At 37.7% G+C, this 13,613-nt stretch overlaps 1 protein-coding gene across 1 annotated transcript in view; it reads right to left on the bottom strand.

Annotated features, from left to right (window-relative positions):
* The window catches only part of BRWD1 (bromodomain and WD repeat domain containing 1), a 124,961-nt gene that overhangs the window by 78,673 nt on the left and 32,675 nt on the right, over nucleotides 1-13,613 (bottom strand). The window contains exons 10-15 of the mRNA XM_025291967.3: nucleotides 9,706-9,776; nucleotides 7,854-7,954; nucleotides 7,015-7,055; nucleotides 5,361-5,459; nucleotides 2,356-2,506; nucleotides 1,993-2,127 (exon numbers count right to left, since the gene is read on the bottom strand). Coding sequence (XP_025147752.1) covers nucleotides 1,993-2,127; nucleotides 2,356-2,506; nucleotides 5,361-5,459; nucleotides 7,015-7,055; nucleotides 7,854-7,954; nucleotides 9,706-9,776 — 598 coding nt within the window. The remainder of the gene's footprint in view (nucleotides 1-1,992; nucleotides 2,128-2,355; nucleotides 2,507-5,360; nucleotides 5,460-7,014; nucleotides 7,056-7,853; nucleotides 7,955-9,705; nucleotides 9,777-13,613) is intronic.

Below are 13,613 nucleotides of genomic sequence, written 5' to 3' on the forward strand. Positions count from 1 at the left end.
GAGACTCTCGGGTGATCAGTAAAGGTAAGAATTATTCAGCCTACAAGGTCAATTTCTGGTATCTGACTAGAAATAAAACCACCATTGTCCGTTTGAGACTTTTCAGGTTACTCTTTGGCTTAGTGGTTATTTTAGATTATATTCTGTTTAAAGCCTGAATTAATGGAGTTTTCTATTTTAACAGATTAATTTTAGGATGTTCCTATTGAGTTTTAAAGGACAATTAAGAAGATGGATGTACCTATGAATTTTAAGGCCAAAGAAAAACTAAAGAAGGCTTATTTCTTTTCCAAGGATTCCAAACAGAGATGCAACATTCAGAGATGCCTAATGATGTACTTTATGCTATTTGAATTGTTTTAGTGCATTTAATGTTAGTAAATAAAACACTTTATTTTGGACAGTTAAACTGTCCAATGTAAGCATATTGAAATTAAAATTTTAAAGGTTAAAAAAAAAAACAGCAAAAACATGGAACACATGGACGAAGATGGTTTTCAATCAAAAGGTCTAAGAAACACTCATCTGTAGGATGCTACTGTACTGCCTCAAAAATTAATTAGCCTTTGAATTGGGTCTCAATATACATAAAGAGTAATTTTAGAAAACCCATCATGTGTGTGTCTCAAAAGTCTTAACAATATATAAGCCCTTTTATACATTCCCCTCAGAATTTATCCCAAGGAAATAATCAGGGATCTACATAAACAGACATGTATATTCAAACTGTTACTGTTGTGCATGTTTTAGAAACTACTTAAATACTCAACAACAGCAAATTAGCTACATAAGTAACATTCTTCAAAGAAAGGCTGAATTTACCATCAAACATACATTTACAAATTCTTAAAAATATTTTAGGGCTTGAAAAGCATTCTTTACATAAAATGAGAAGGGATTACAAAACTGTGTACAAAAGAGTAAAAACAAACAAAAAACTATGTGTAAGAATGCCAACTAATAATTCTATAAAAATGATGCCATCAGAAAATCTTCAATGGATATTGATACCTGTGAAAGTTTAATGAGGAACCAGACATTTACACAGTCTCTGGAAAAAAATCAGTTTAAAAATTACAAAGAAAAGAAACATTTAAAAAATTAGTGCAAAAACTTGGCAGATGTCACCTTAACCAAATACTTATAATTATCACCATATTAATAGTGGAACATATAAAACATCATTAGCCTCCTAATACAATGCATGGAGGGCACATTATCATTTATTTTTTTAATCAAAAAATATACAACAGTATTACATCATGAAGAAATACCAAACAAATATCCTGTAATATTACTTGTCTGTAAAAAGGCAAGATATGCAGGGTGAAGGATTACTGATTTTACAAAAGTGGAAATACGTAACTACTTAATATGATGCATGATCCTGAATTAGTCCAAGAGGTAAACATAACTGTTAAGGCATTATTAGGACAACTGACAAATTTTTAATGTAAACCAGATTAGATAATGCTACCTTATCAATGTTAAATTTGCTGATTTTTGGTGACTATATTGCAGCTATGTATAAAAAATTCTAAAAATATGCAATAAGATCATAATCTGGTTTTTAAACATTTGTGTGCAAGAAGAAAAAAGCTGAGGAAACAAAAAACGATGTTTGACTCCTGAGAGGACTTTACTGAATAATATTTTTTTATTACCAGGTATTTTAATAAATTTAAATAGTGAAAAAGTATGAATTACCATAATTTTGCCAATTTAAACACAAAGAGGGACACATTCACAGACACAAAGCTAAATAAATAAATTTTTAAAATCTTCCCCTCATGTGAATTAGTTGTACAGATTTCATTTATATATGTACATTTGTACATATGACTATCAGATATTTATTAGCCTTAAAATAGCACCATGATCTCTAGAAATACAAACTGCCAAAAACATGCAGATCGGTTTCAGCTACATCTCCTTATCCAAACATTGAAACAAGTGCAAACAGGCATAGAGACACACACTCCCCCCACTTACCATATTGAAATAATGTTTCATCTTGGTGCCTTTTGTGATATCCCATATGAATATGCTGCCGTCATGTCCTGCAGATAACATAATTCTGGAATCAAAGGGATGTGTCTCCAAAACAAATACTTCATCAGCATGTCCCTTTATTCAACAAAGTCATATAGTTAAGGAGGGTCTGCAAGTTATAAGTTTAAAATTAAAAGCCCATGTTGTCACAGTATCTAAGGGCTTTTAAAAATGCATTAATGACAGTAATTTATACATTAGTATATATACAAATTTCTATTCATTTGATAATATAAATGAAACAGTTTTTTTTTTTGTTAAAAAAAAAAATCTTTATTTGTTGTATGTTATAAAACTACCTACCAACAGGTTATGAAGCAGCTGTCCAGTGTAAGAATTCCACACTTTGAGGACATGATCATTCACAGCTGTGACAACAATGCTATCATTCTGATTCCAAGCTATCATTGTTACTTTGGGTTTCATAAACCTTTCCTCTTCCAAAGATAAATCTCTAAGAAAAAAAATACAACATGTGCAGTGCTATATGTGTAGGAGGCTACACAATCTCTCATAGATACAAAAAGAGTAAATAATCTAGCTCACGTCCACACCTTATCCACTTCACAGAGTTTATCACATCTGACCCACAAGAGATTATCTACAAACAGATGAGGGCAAGATCCCAAGGGGGAAGGGATGATCCAGAAACAGTTCAGGGGCTGACCACAGGCAGACTCCAGAACACCACATTATTCATAAAAGCAAAGGTTTTCTCTACACCTAGGATTCCTTTCTCTTGACTGCAAGGCCTATTGGTAATATTTTCAACTACTTGGAAGACAGGAAGAAGGTAATTCACCTTCATGCCCTCAATGTCTAGAAAAGTGCCTGACAGACTTTCAGTATGCTGAACTACCTCTTTACACTTCCCTACAGACTATTCCTACGGCTCCCTTGGCAAGAAGAGTCTTATATACACGTGTCTGCAATGTTTTGCTGCTTTCATGAAAGCAATATGCAGTTTCTGTGTAAAATACAGCAGTCAGTAATATGGGGGAGTGGGGAGGGGGAGAACCTAGCTGTTTCTGAAGTCATAGAGCACATTCTAGGAAATTATAAAATAAACATGTATTTTAAAGAAAACAGCTACAAGAAGGAGTGCTATGTAACAGCTACCTGTGTAAGCACAATGGAACACAAATGACTGAATAATTCTAACTAGATTGGTCAGAGGAAGTGTGACACAAGAGACAAAATGGAATACAAGCTAAGATTCCATGCTTCACCTGAATTTACTAACAGACGTGTTGCATTTCATCAAAAAGATCAGCCAAGATCAGAACACTAGAACAAATATATCCATCAATTTATACACACAGAAAACACTGCTTTTCAAGATTTGAAAGAGGTAAAACTTTAAATGAGAAAAGAATATTTCTACCCGGAGGGGAAATACAGGAAAAGTCCTCTCCATGAAGACAGTATAGCAACAAGAAAACTAAACAGTTCTCAATCTCATTTAAAAGAATTCTGGACCTCCCTGGTGACGCAATAATAAGGCATCCTCCTGTCAATGCAGGACTTGGGTTCAATCCGAGTCCAGGAGGATTCCACATGCCATCAGGCAACTAAGGCCTGAGGCAGCCAAATAAAATATTTTTAAAATTTTATTCAAGTTTTTACAATGATGTTCCTATTTTGCCTAATAAAGTAACTGTTCATACATGAATACAGCTTCAAATTTTCTTCACTGTTATTCATTCATTATTATTCACTTTCACACTAAAATGCTGAATATCCAGATGTAACATCTTTAAGTAATTGTAAAGATATGTTTGTGAACAGGGATTATCAGATTTCTAGTATGTATTCTTTCCATTCTCTACCACAGGTCATTTCACAAAAATATTAATATCAAATTTATTTTGAAATCCAATACAACTGTTTGAGCCACAGTGGAGAATGAGTTGATTTCTCCTACTATTACTAAAAATAAAGCAGACATGAAGATTTCTAAACAACAGAATGTGTAACATTTCTCAGAAAAACTGCTAAAAACAATGATATGCCTACTCTACACCAACTAGGGCTCGCCTCGCAGCTCACTCAGTAAAGAATCTGCCTGCAATGTGAGAGACCCAGGTTAACTCCTCAATCGGGAAGATCCCCTGGAGAAGGAAATGGCAACCCCTCCAGTATTCTTGCTTGGGAAATCCCATGGACAGAGGAGCCTGGCAGGCTAGTCCATGGGGTCCCAAGAGTCAGACACAACTTAGCAACTAAACCACCACCACCACACCAAGTTCTGCTAGAAATCTGCATATGATTTTCAATTGCCAATAGTACTTAAAGGCAGGTAGTTTCATCTCCCAGATGATGAAACACATTGTGATGGTCTCAAAATGATATAGCTATAAAAAGTGTAAGTGGTATTTGAGCAAAGTTCTGACTCCAAAATGCATATTCTTCCCACCACCTATACAGTCTCCCAGTATGTACAAAACCACAGGGTATTTGAAATTTATAATATCTATCTTGGGAAATACTGAAATTATCTCAAAGCTGCTCAAAATATGTTTGAGACTCTGGAGTGTTGGGGCAGGGGCACAGTTAAGACAAACTTGCCTTCAATACCATTTTACAAACGAAAATTTTACCATGTAAAATAAAAATATCACTCCCAATGGAGACCAATTTTTAAAAACAGAAACAATAAAATGTATTTCCTTACTTTTTTTTTTTTAAACCAGATATAGCTTTTTAAAATATAACTTTTTAAAGATTCATGTCAGTGTGTGGCAAAACCACTACAATACTGTAAAGTAATTAGCCTCCAATTAAAATAAATAAATTAAAAAATAAAAAATTCTACATCTTTACATAAGTAAAAAAAAAAATAAACTAAAAAAAAAAACTTCCAAAAATCGTATCTTCATTTCTGTTTTCCCGGCTTGTAGGATCTTAGCTCCCTGATCAGGGATTGAACCGATGGTCCCTGCAGTGGAAACCTGGAGTCTTAAACACTGGACTGCCAGGGAGGTCTCATCCTATCTTTAGAAGAATAGAAATTTCTGAAAATCTCCACGTTTGACATACTTGAGTTATTTATATATTTAAAGCAGTAGGTGGTTTTAAATGCAACACCTCAGAGGAAGTCAATGCTCTGAACAATGGAATAAATACAGTGTTCTTTTCTACATAAATCTAAGATTGTAATAGGTTTAAGTATCTGTCAGATATGCAGCAGGGAGCCATTCACTTAGATTGGAGGTGGCTCTAGTTCCTGAACAAAGCGAAAAACCAACCAGAGAGACAGACCAAGTACTCAGGATGCACCTACTTAGAAACAAACCATCTCAACTTACCCTGAGATTCTAGTGGCCATATCTAGTAAGATGCTTCTCCATTCTAACTGTTCAAATCTCCAAATTCGTGCTGTTCCATCTCTGCTACCACTTAAGAACCTTAAAATAGAAGAAATAGATCTACTTACTTATATGCTACCAAAGGGTACAGTTAAAACCACAAGCAAAAAAATTTTTAATGTAGCTATCTTGACTGCAGGTAAATCTACAGGTGTTAATTCCAAAAAGACAGGGATTTAGGGCCTACCTAAAAGGAGAAAAGGAGCTTCCCTTGTGGCTCATCTGGTAAAGAATCCGCCTGCAATGCAGGAGACCTAAGTTCGATCCCTGAGTTGGGAAGATACCCTGCAGAAGGGAAAGGCTATCCACTCCATATTCTTGCCTGGAGAATTCTATGGACTGTTATAGTCCATGGGGTTGTAAAGAGTCAGATATGACTGACTGACTTTCACTTTCTAAGCTACCTGGTGGCTCAGATGGTAAAGCATCTGCCTGCAATGCGAGAGACCCAGGTTCAATCCCTGGGTTGGGAACATCCCCTAGAGAAGGAAATGGCAACCCACTCCAGTACCCTTGCCTGGAAAATTTCACGGACGAAGGAGCCTGGTAGGCTACAGTTCATGGGGTCACAAAGAGCTGGACACAACTGAGCGACTTCACTTCACGAAAAGGAGAAAATCTGCTTTACTCTGATTTGCCTGGCCCTACTGTAAAGCACATTTCAAACCCAATCACTACCTTGTCAAATAGTTTTGAAAAGATATGTACATAAGTAATAGGGGGCTGCTGCTGCTGCTAAATCACGTCGGTCATGTCCGACTCTGTGTGACCCCATAGACGGCAGCCCAACAGGCTCCTCTGTACCTGGGATTCTCCAGGCAACAGTATTTTCTTGGAGTGGGTTGCCATTTGGGGAAGCACAATTAAAGATCAATGGGAGAATTAGTAAAAGCAAAAGTGCCATTATAAGCATTTAAACTCTAAACTCAATTTCACACTAGTCACTTATGTATAAATAAATCCATCACTTAAGTGTTAAAAAGAAGAGGTAAGAGGTACCTGAAAAGACACTGGGGACCACAAAAAAGGATATAATTTAAGGGATAATTTTGTTGCAGATTACATCACAGTAATTGATTAGAAAAGATTTAACTATTCAAATAGGCATCCCTGGTGGCTCAGCTGGTAAAGAATCTGCCTGCAATGTGGGAGACCTGGGTTCAATCCTTGGGTTGAGAAGATCCCTGGAGAAGCTAACGGCTACCCACTACAGTATTCTGGTCTGGAGAATTCCATGGACTGTACAGCCCATGGCGTTGCAAAGAGTCAGACACAACTGAGCGACTTTCACTTTCACACAACTACTCAAATGTAAGAAATTCCATTATCCTTACACCTAATTTTCCTATAAATCAAACAGCCAGCAGTGAACTAAAGAACTACTTTTGATACAGGAGGCTGCAGAAACTACAATTCTAAAAACTTAATTTGTTTCCTCCCTGACACAGACGCTTTTCCCTCAATTACTACAGTTACTAACAAGGGCCTGCCATATGATATATACCTGGCAAAGTAACACGTAATCTACACTAATAGGAAGCAAAACACATTTACCTAAAAACACACTCACGAATACAAACTCACACTTACTTACCGATCGCCATTGTTACAAAATTGGATACTATCAACTTTATCCTAAAGAAAAAACCAAACACAAAAGTAATCATCTACATAGTTTATAAACAAAGAAAGAGCCCACCCAGTTTTACAGTTAGAAGCACATTTGGTTTAAAGCAAGAGATCTACACTTTTGCTGCTTAATCCTGCCATTCAAGCATATATTGTATGTTTAAGAGCAAAGAACCTAACTACATATCAAATCAGACTAAGACACAGCTTTTATCTCAGAGATAGACACATAGGGTTTAAAAATAAAAAACAGCCTGCTTCTAAAATTAAACCTGTATTTACAATTAATTACATCTACAAAATTAATATGGATAGAAAGTGATAATAAAGTTTAAGTAGCTGAAAACACGTCGCATTCACTTTGATCATTATGTGCAAAACAAACAAAAATTTCCTTTAAAGTGATTCTGTTTTTTATCAAATAACTTTACAGAACTTCCTTAAGGAGAAAAAGATGACCTGACTGCTGACCAGTACTCCAGAACACTGAGAGTTACCGATCTTCTAGTGCACGTTAATAAAGTAGCATTCTAATTTCATGAGCTTGGTTAAGATAAACAGGCCCAATTCAAACCTAATCCACCCAAATCAACTGTCATAATCAAATGTACCTGAAGTAGAAATAACCACTGTAAAGCATTTGCACAGTAAGGTTCTGAGCTTATCAGTATCATCTTTCATTTTTAAATGCAATTCCTCCTCCATTTAAGTTGAAAGTAAAATCAATAACAACCTCCGTTATTGAGACTATATACCAACAGGAATATCATAAGTAAATCTTAATTTTAAAACATGAAGACTTACAGTGTGACTTTCAAGTTCTGCGATTTTTTCAGGTGCTTCAAAACCCAAAAAATACATTCTGATTACATGATCAGTACTACCTGTGGCTAGAAACATACCACCTGAAACAAAAATTTTAAGTTTTAAAAATTCAGTTTGTAACAAATGTCTTAACCAAAGTTCTATATTAAGCTCTCTACACCAAAAGTAAATTCATCTCAATAGATCCATCTCATTATATAAAGAAGTTTTAAAAATTAACATAATATATTGTGATATGATTTTTAGGAAGAAATCTGTATCTGGTCTTCATCCCTGTTTCTGGCTGAACTCCTAAAAACCCTTAGAATTTCCTAAGTGATATGATACTGGTATCTTGATGTTCATATAACAAACCCATTTCAATCACACCAGAGTTTATGTTAATGAGGTAACTTTTGAAAAGCATCTATGGAAGAGGAACCAACCACGTGATAGAGGTTGGTAAAGAGGGCTGGGAGAGAGCTGAATCCATCCTTATGGCCAATGAGTTAATCAACTGTGCCTGTGTGATTAAGCCCCATAAAAAACCCAAAGGACAAGACTCGAAGAGGTTCCAGGTGGATGAACAGGAGGAGATTAGAGAAGAATAGGACTGGAGAGTCCTCCTTCCCACAGACTTTATCCTAAGCATCTCCTCCATCTAGCTATTCCTGAATTATGTTCTTTCATAATAAACCAAAAATCCACTGGGTAAAAGGACTGCTGTCAGCTGTTCCAGCAAATTAACTAAATCCAGGGAAGAAGTTGTGGGAGCCTCTGACCTACATACAGCCTGTCAGCAGAAGCAAGGTGACAACCGGGTCTGAGGCTGGGGGTGGGCTGGGAATCTTGTAGGACTGAGCCCTTATCCTGTGCAGTCTTCACACTATTCTCTAGGTAGGCAGTGTCAGAATGGAGTTGAATTGTAGGATGCCAAGCTAGTATCAGAGAACTGTTTGGTGGTATTATAGCGGGGTGGGGGTGGGAGTGGGGTACACATCAGATGAGGCTTAATTTTAAAAAGTTAATTCAATCTGGAAATGTTCATTATCTCCCTCTGTCATACTGGTTGTGATAAGGACTAAGATGCGGCCACTCCAAAAATGCATGAAAACAGGTTCTGCTTTCTAAATACCTTTACACTCCTAGGGAGTTCCTGGTGACTTAGATGGTAAAGAATCTGCCTGCAATGTGGGAGACCTGGGTTCAATCCCCGGGTCAGGTTCCATCACTGGCTCAGGAAGGTCCTCTGGAGAAGGAAATGGCAACCCACCCCAGTACTCTTGCTTGGAAAATCCAATGGACAGAAGAGCCTGGTGAGCTACAGTCCACAGGATCAGAGAGAGTCAGACACGACTAAGTGACTAACACACACCTAAACATAGCTATGGTATATGAAGTTCACTTGTTTGCATGTTCAGACTTCTATGGGGGAAAATCTTTGACCTCTCCCCAAAACAAAGGTTACCACACAAGTCCACTGTAAAAAAAAGAAAAACAGGAATAATTTCACAAGATGTGTGCAAAACAAACTTAAACTACCAAAAACCAGCAATTCAAAGAAAATCACAATCTTGGCTTATCATACACATGGGGCATATGGCACAGGAATTGCTCATTTGGACACTTTAAGCATCCTTTTTGCCAGTTCTCTTATATCCCTGGCTCTGATTACTATGAAAAATCGAAGAAAGTCAGCATGGGGAAGATAAGGAAAAGGCTAATTAACATCACAGGTTAAATGTAATGAAATGAACGTAAGACATTCACCATCTATCTGATAAAGGCCATTAGCCATGTGGTTGCTCAAAAAAACTACAAAACTAAGAAAAAAACACTAAAGGTATCTTACCAACACTAAATGAAGAACACAGCATTTGAACACCTGGTCTAGGCTTTTCAGTGAACTTCAGGGGACGTGGACTAGAAAAGAAGAACATGTTTTAAAATACACGTTAACACAGTTTAACATAGTGGAAGTTTCCATAAGCCTCTTATCCTTATTTCATCAGAGGGCAGACAGAATGAAAACCACAATCACAGAAAATCAACCAAACTATCACATGGACCACAGCCTTGTCTAATTCAATGAAACTATTAGCCATGCCATGTAGGGCCACCCAAGACGGACAGGTCATGGTGGACAGTTCTAACAAAATGTGGTCCACTGGAGAAGGGAATGGCAAACCACTTCAGTATTCTTGCCTTGAGAATGCCAAGAATAGTACAAAAAGGTAAAAAGATGTGACACTGAAAAATGAACGCCCCAGGTCGGTAGGTGCCCAACATGCTGCTGAAGAAGAGTGGAGAAATAACTACAAAAAGAATGAAGACACAGAGTCAAAGCGAAAACAACATGCAGTTGTGGATGTGACTGGTGATGGACATAAAGTCTGATGCTGTAAAGAACAATATTGCATAGGAACCTGGAATGTTAGGTCCACGAATCAAGATAAACTAGAAGTGGTCAAACAGGAGATGGCAAGAGTGAACATCAACATTTTAGGAATCAGTGAACTAAAATGAACTGGAATGGGCGAATTTAATCAGATGACATTTTATCTCCTACTGTGGGCAAGAATCCCTTAGAAGAAATGGAGTAGCCCTCACAGTCACAACTGAAATGCAGTTCTTGGTTGCAATCTCAAAAATGACAGAATGATCTCTGTTTCCAAGGCAAACCATTCAATATCACAGTAATCCAACTCTTTGCCCCAATCACTAATGTTGAAGAAGCTGAAGTTGAACGATTCTACGACAACCTACAAGATCTTATAAAACAAACACCAAAAGAAGAAGTCCTTTTCATCACAGGGGACTGGAATGCAAAAGTAGGAAGTCAAGAGATACCTGCAGTAACAGGCAAATTTGGTCTGCTAAGTCGCTTCAGTCGGGTCAGACTCTGTGCAATCCCATAGACGGCAGCCCACCAGGCTCCCCCGTCCCTGGGATTCTCCAGGCAAGAACACTGGAGTGGGTTGCCATTGCCTTCTCCGAAATTTGGTCTAGGAGTACAAAATGAAGCAGGGCAAAGCAAACACCCTCTTTCAACAGAACAAGAGACAACTCTACATATGGACATCACCACATGGTTAATACCGAAATCAGACTGATTATATTCTTTGCAGCCAGAGATGGAGAAGCTCTATTGCTTCTCAGCCTTTTGGCTAAGATCAAACACAAAGATGGAGAAACTCTATCCAGTCAGCAAAAACAAGACTGGGAGGTGACAGTGGCTCAGATCATGAACTCCTTATCGCAAAATTCAGACTGAAATTGAAAAATGGAAAACCACTAGACCATTCAGGTATGACCTAAATCAAATCCCTTACAATTACACAGTGTGATAAGTGAAAAATAGATTCAAGGCATTAGATCTGATAGAGCGCCAAGAACTATGGACAGAGGTTCGTGACATTGTACAAGAGGCAGGGATCATGACCACCTCCAAGAAAAAGAAATGCAAAAAAGGCAAAACGGTTGTCTGATGAGGCCTTACAAATAGCTGAGAGAAGAAGAGAAGCTAAAGGCAAAGGAGAAAAGGAAAGATATACCCATTTGAATGCAAAGTTCCAAAGAACAGCAAGGACAGAGAAGCCTTCCTTAGTGATCAATGCAAAGAAATAGACGAAAACAACAGAATGGGAAAGACTAGCGATCTCTTCAAGAAAATTAGAGATATCAAGGGAACATTTCATGCAAAGACGGACACAATAAAGGACAGAAATGGTATGGACCTAACAAAAGCAGAAGATATTAAGAAGTGACAAGAATACACAGAAGAACTATACGAAAAAGATCTTAATGATCCCAATAACCACAATGGTGTGATCACTCACCTAGAGCCAAACATCCTGGAGTCCAAAGTCAAGTGGGCCTTAGGAAGCATCACTATGAACAAAGCTAGTGGAGGTGATGAAATTCCAGCTGAGCTATTTCAAGTCCTAAAAGATGATGCTGTGAAAGTGCTATACTCAATACGCCAGCAAATTTAGAAAACTCAGCAGTGGCCACAGGATTGGAAAAGGTCAGTTTTCATTCCAATCTCAAAGAAAGGCAATGCCAAAGAATGCTCATACTACCGCACAATTGCACTCATCTCACACACTAGCAAAGTAATGCTCAAAATTCTCCAAATGAGGCTTCAAGAATAAGTGAACCAAGAACTTCCAGATGTTCAAACGGGACTTAGAAAAGCCAGAAGAACCAGCAATCAAATTACAAGCATCCACCGGGTCACAGAAAAAGCAAGAGTTCCAGAAAAACATCTACTTCTGCTTTATTGACGATGCCGAAGCCTTTGATCTGCAGATCACGACGAACTCTGGAAAATTCTTAAAGAGATGGGAATACCAGACCACATTTCCTGCCTCCTGAGAAATCTGTATGTAGGTCAAGAAACAATAGTTAGAACTGGGCATGAAACAATGGACTGGTTCCAAACTGGGAAAGGAATACGTCAAGTCTGTATATTGTCACCCTGCTTATTTAACTTCCAAGGAGAGGACATCACATGAAATGCCAGGCTGGATGAAGCACAAGCTGGAATCAAGACTGCCGGGAGAAAGATCAATAATCTTAGATATGCAGAGGACACCACCCTTATGGCAGAAAGTGAAGAGGAACTAAAGAGCCTCTTGATCCAAGTGAAAGAGGAGAGTGAAAAAGTTGGCTTAAAACTCAACATTCAGAAAACGAAGATCATGGCATCCAGTCCCATCATTTCATGACAAATAGATGGGGAAACAATGGAAACAGTGATAGATTTTATTTTCTTGGCCTCCAAAATCAATGCAGATGGTGACTGCAGCCATGAAATTAAAAGACGCTTGCTCCTTGGAAGAAAAGCTATGGCCAACCTAGACAGCATAATAAAAAGCAGAGACATTACCTTGCCAACAAAGGTCCACCTAGTCAAAGCTATGATTTTTTCCAGTCATGAATGGATGTGTGAGTTGGACCACAAAGAAAGCTGAGCACCAAAGAATTGATGTTTTTGAACTGTGGTGTTGGAGAAGACTCTTGAGAGTCCCTTGGACTACAAGGAGATCAAATCAGGTAATCCTAAAGGAAATCAGTCCTGAATATTCATTGGAAGGACTGATGCTGAAGCTGAAATTCCAATACTTTGGCCATCTGATGTGAAGAACTGACTCACTGGGAAAGACCCTGATGCTGGGAAAGACTGAAGGCAGGAAGAGAAGGGGATGACAGAGAATGAGACAGCTGGATGGCATCACCGTCTCAATGGACATGAGTCTGAGCAAACTCTGGGAGTTGGTGATGAACAGGGAAGCCTGTTATGCTCCAGTCCATGGGGTCACCAAGAGTCGGACACGACTAAGTGAGTGAACTGAACTGAACATACTGGCTTTATGCTGAAATCGAAACTGTGATTCAAAAATCTCCCCAAAAACAAAAGCCCACAACCAGACAGCTTCACAGCTGACTGGAGTAGAGCTAATGCCTATCCTTCTGAAACTTTCAAAAAATCGCAAAGGAAGGAACACTCCCAAACTCATTATATGAGTCCACCATCATCATGATACCAAAACCAAAGACATCATAAAAAAAGAAAATTACAAGCCAATATCACTGAACATCAACACAAAAATCCTCAACATTAATTCAAGCAAACAGAATTCAACAACACATTAAAAGATCATACACCATGATCAAGTCAGGTTTATCCCAGAAATGCAAAGATTCTTCAATAAACACAAATCAATCAATGTGATACACCATATTAAAAAACTGAAA

Source organism: Bubalus bubalis, chromosome 1, assembly GCF_019923935.1.
Source record: "Bubalus bubalis isolate 160015118507 breed Murrah chromosome 1, NDDB_SH_1, whole genome shotgun sequence".
In the NCBI taxonomy this organism is placed as follows: Eukaryota; Metazoa; Chordata; class Mammalia; order Artiodactyla; family Bovidae; genus Bubalus; species Bubalus bubalis.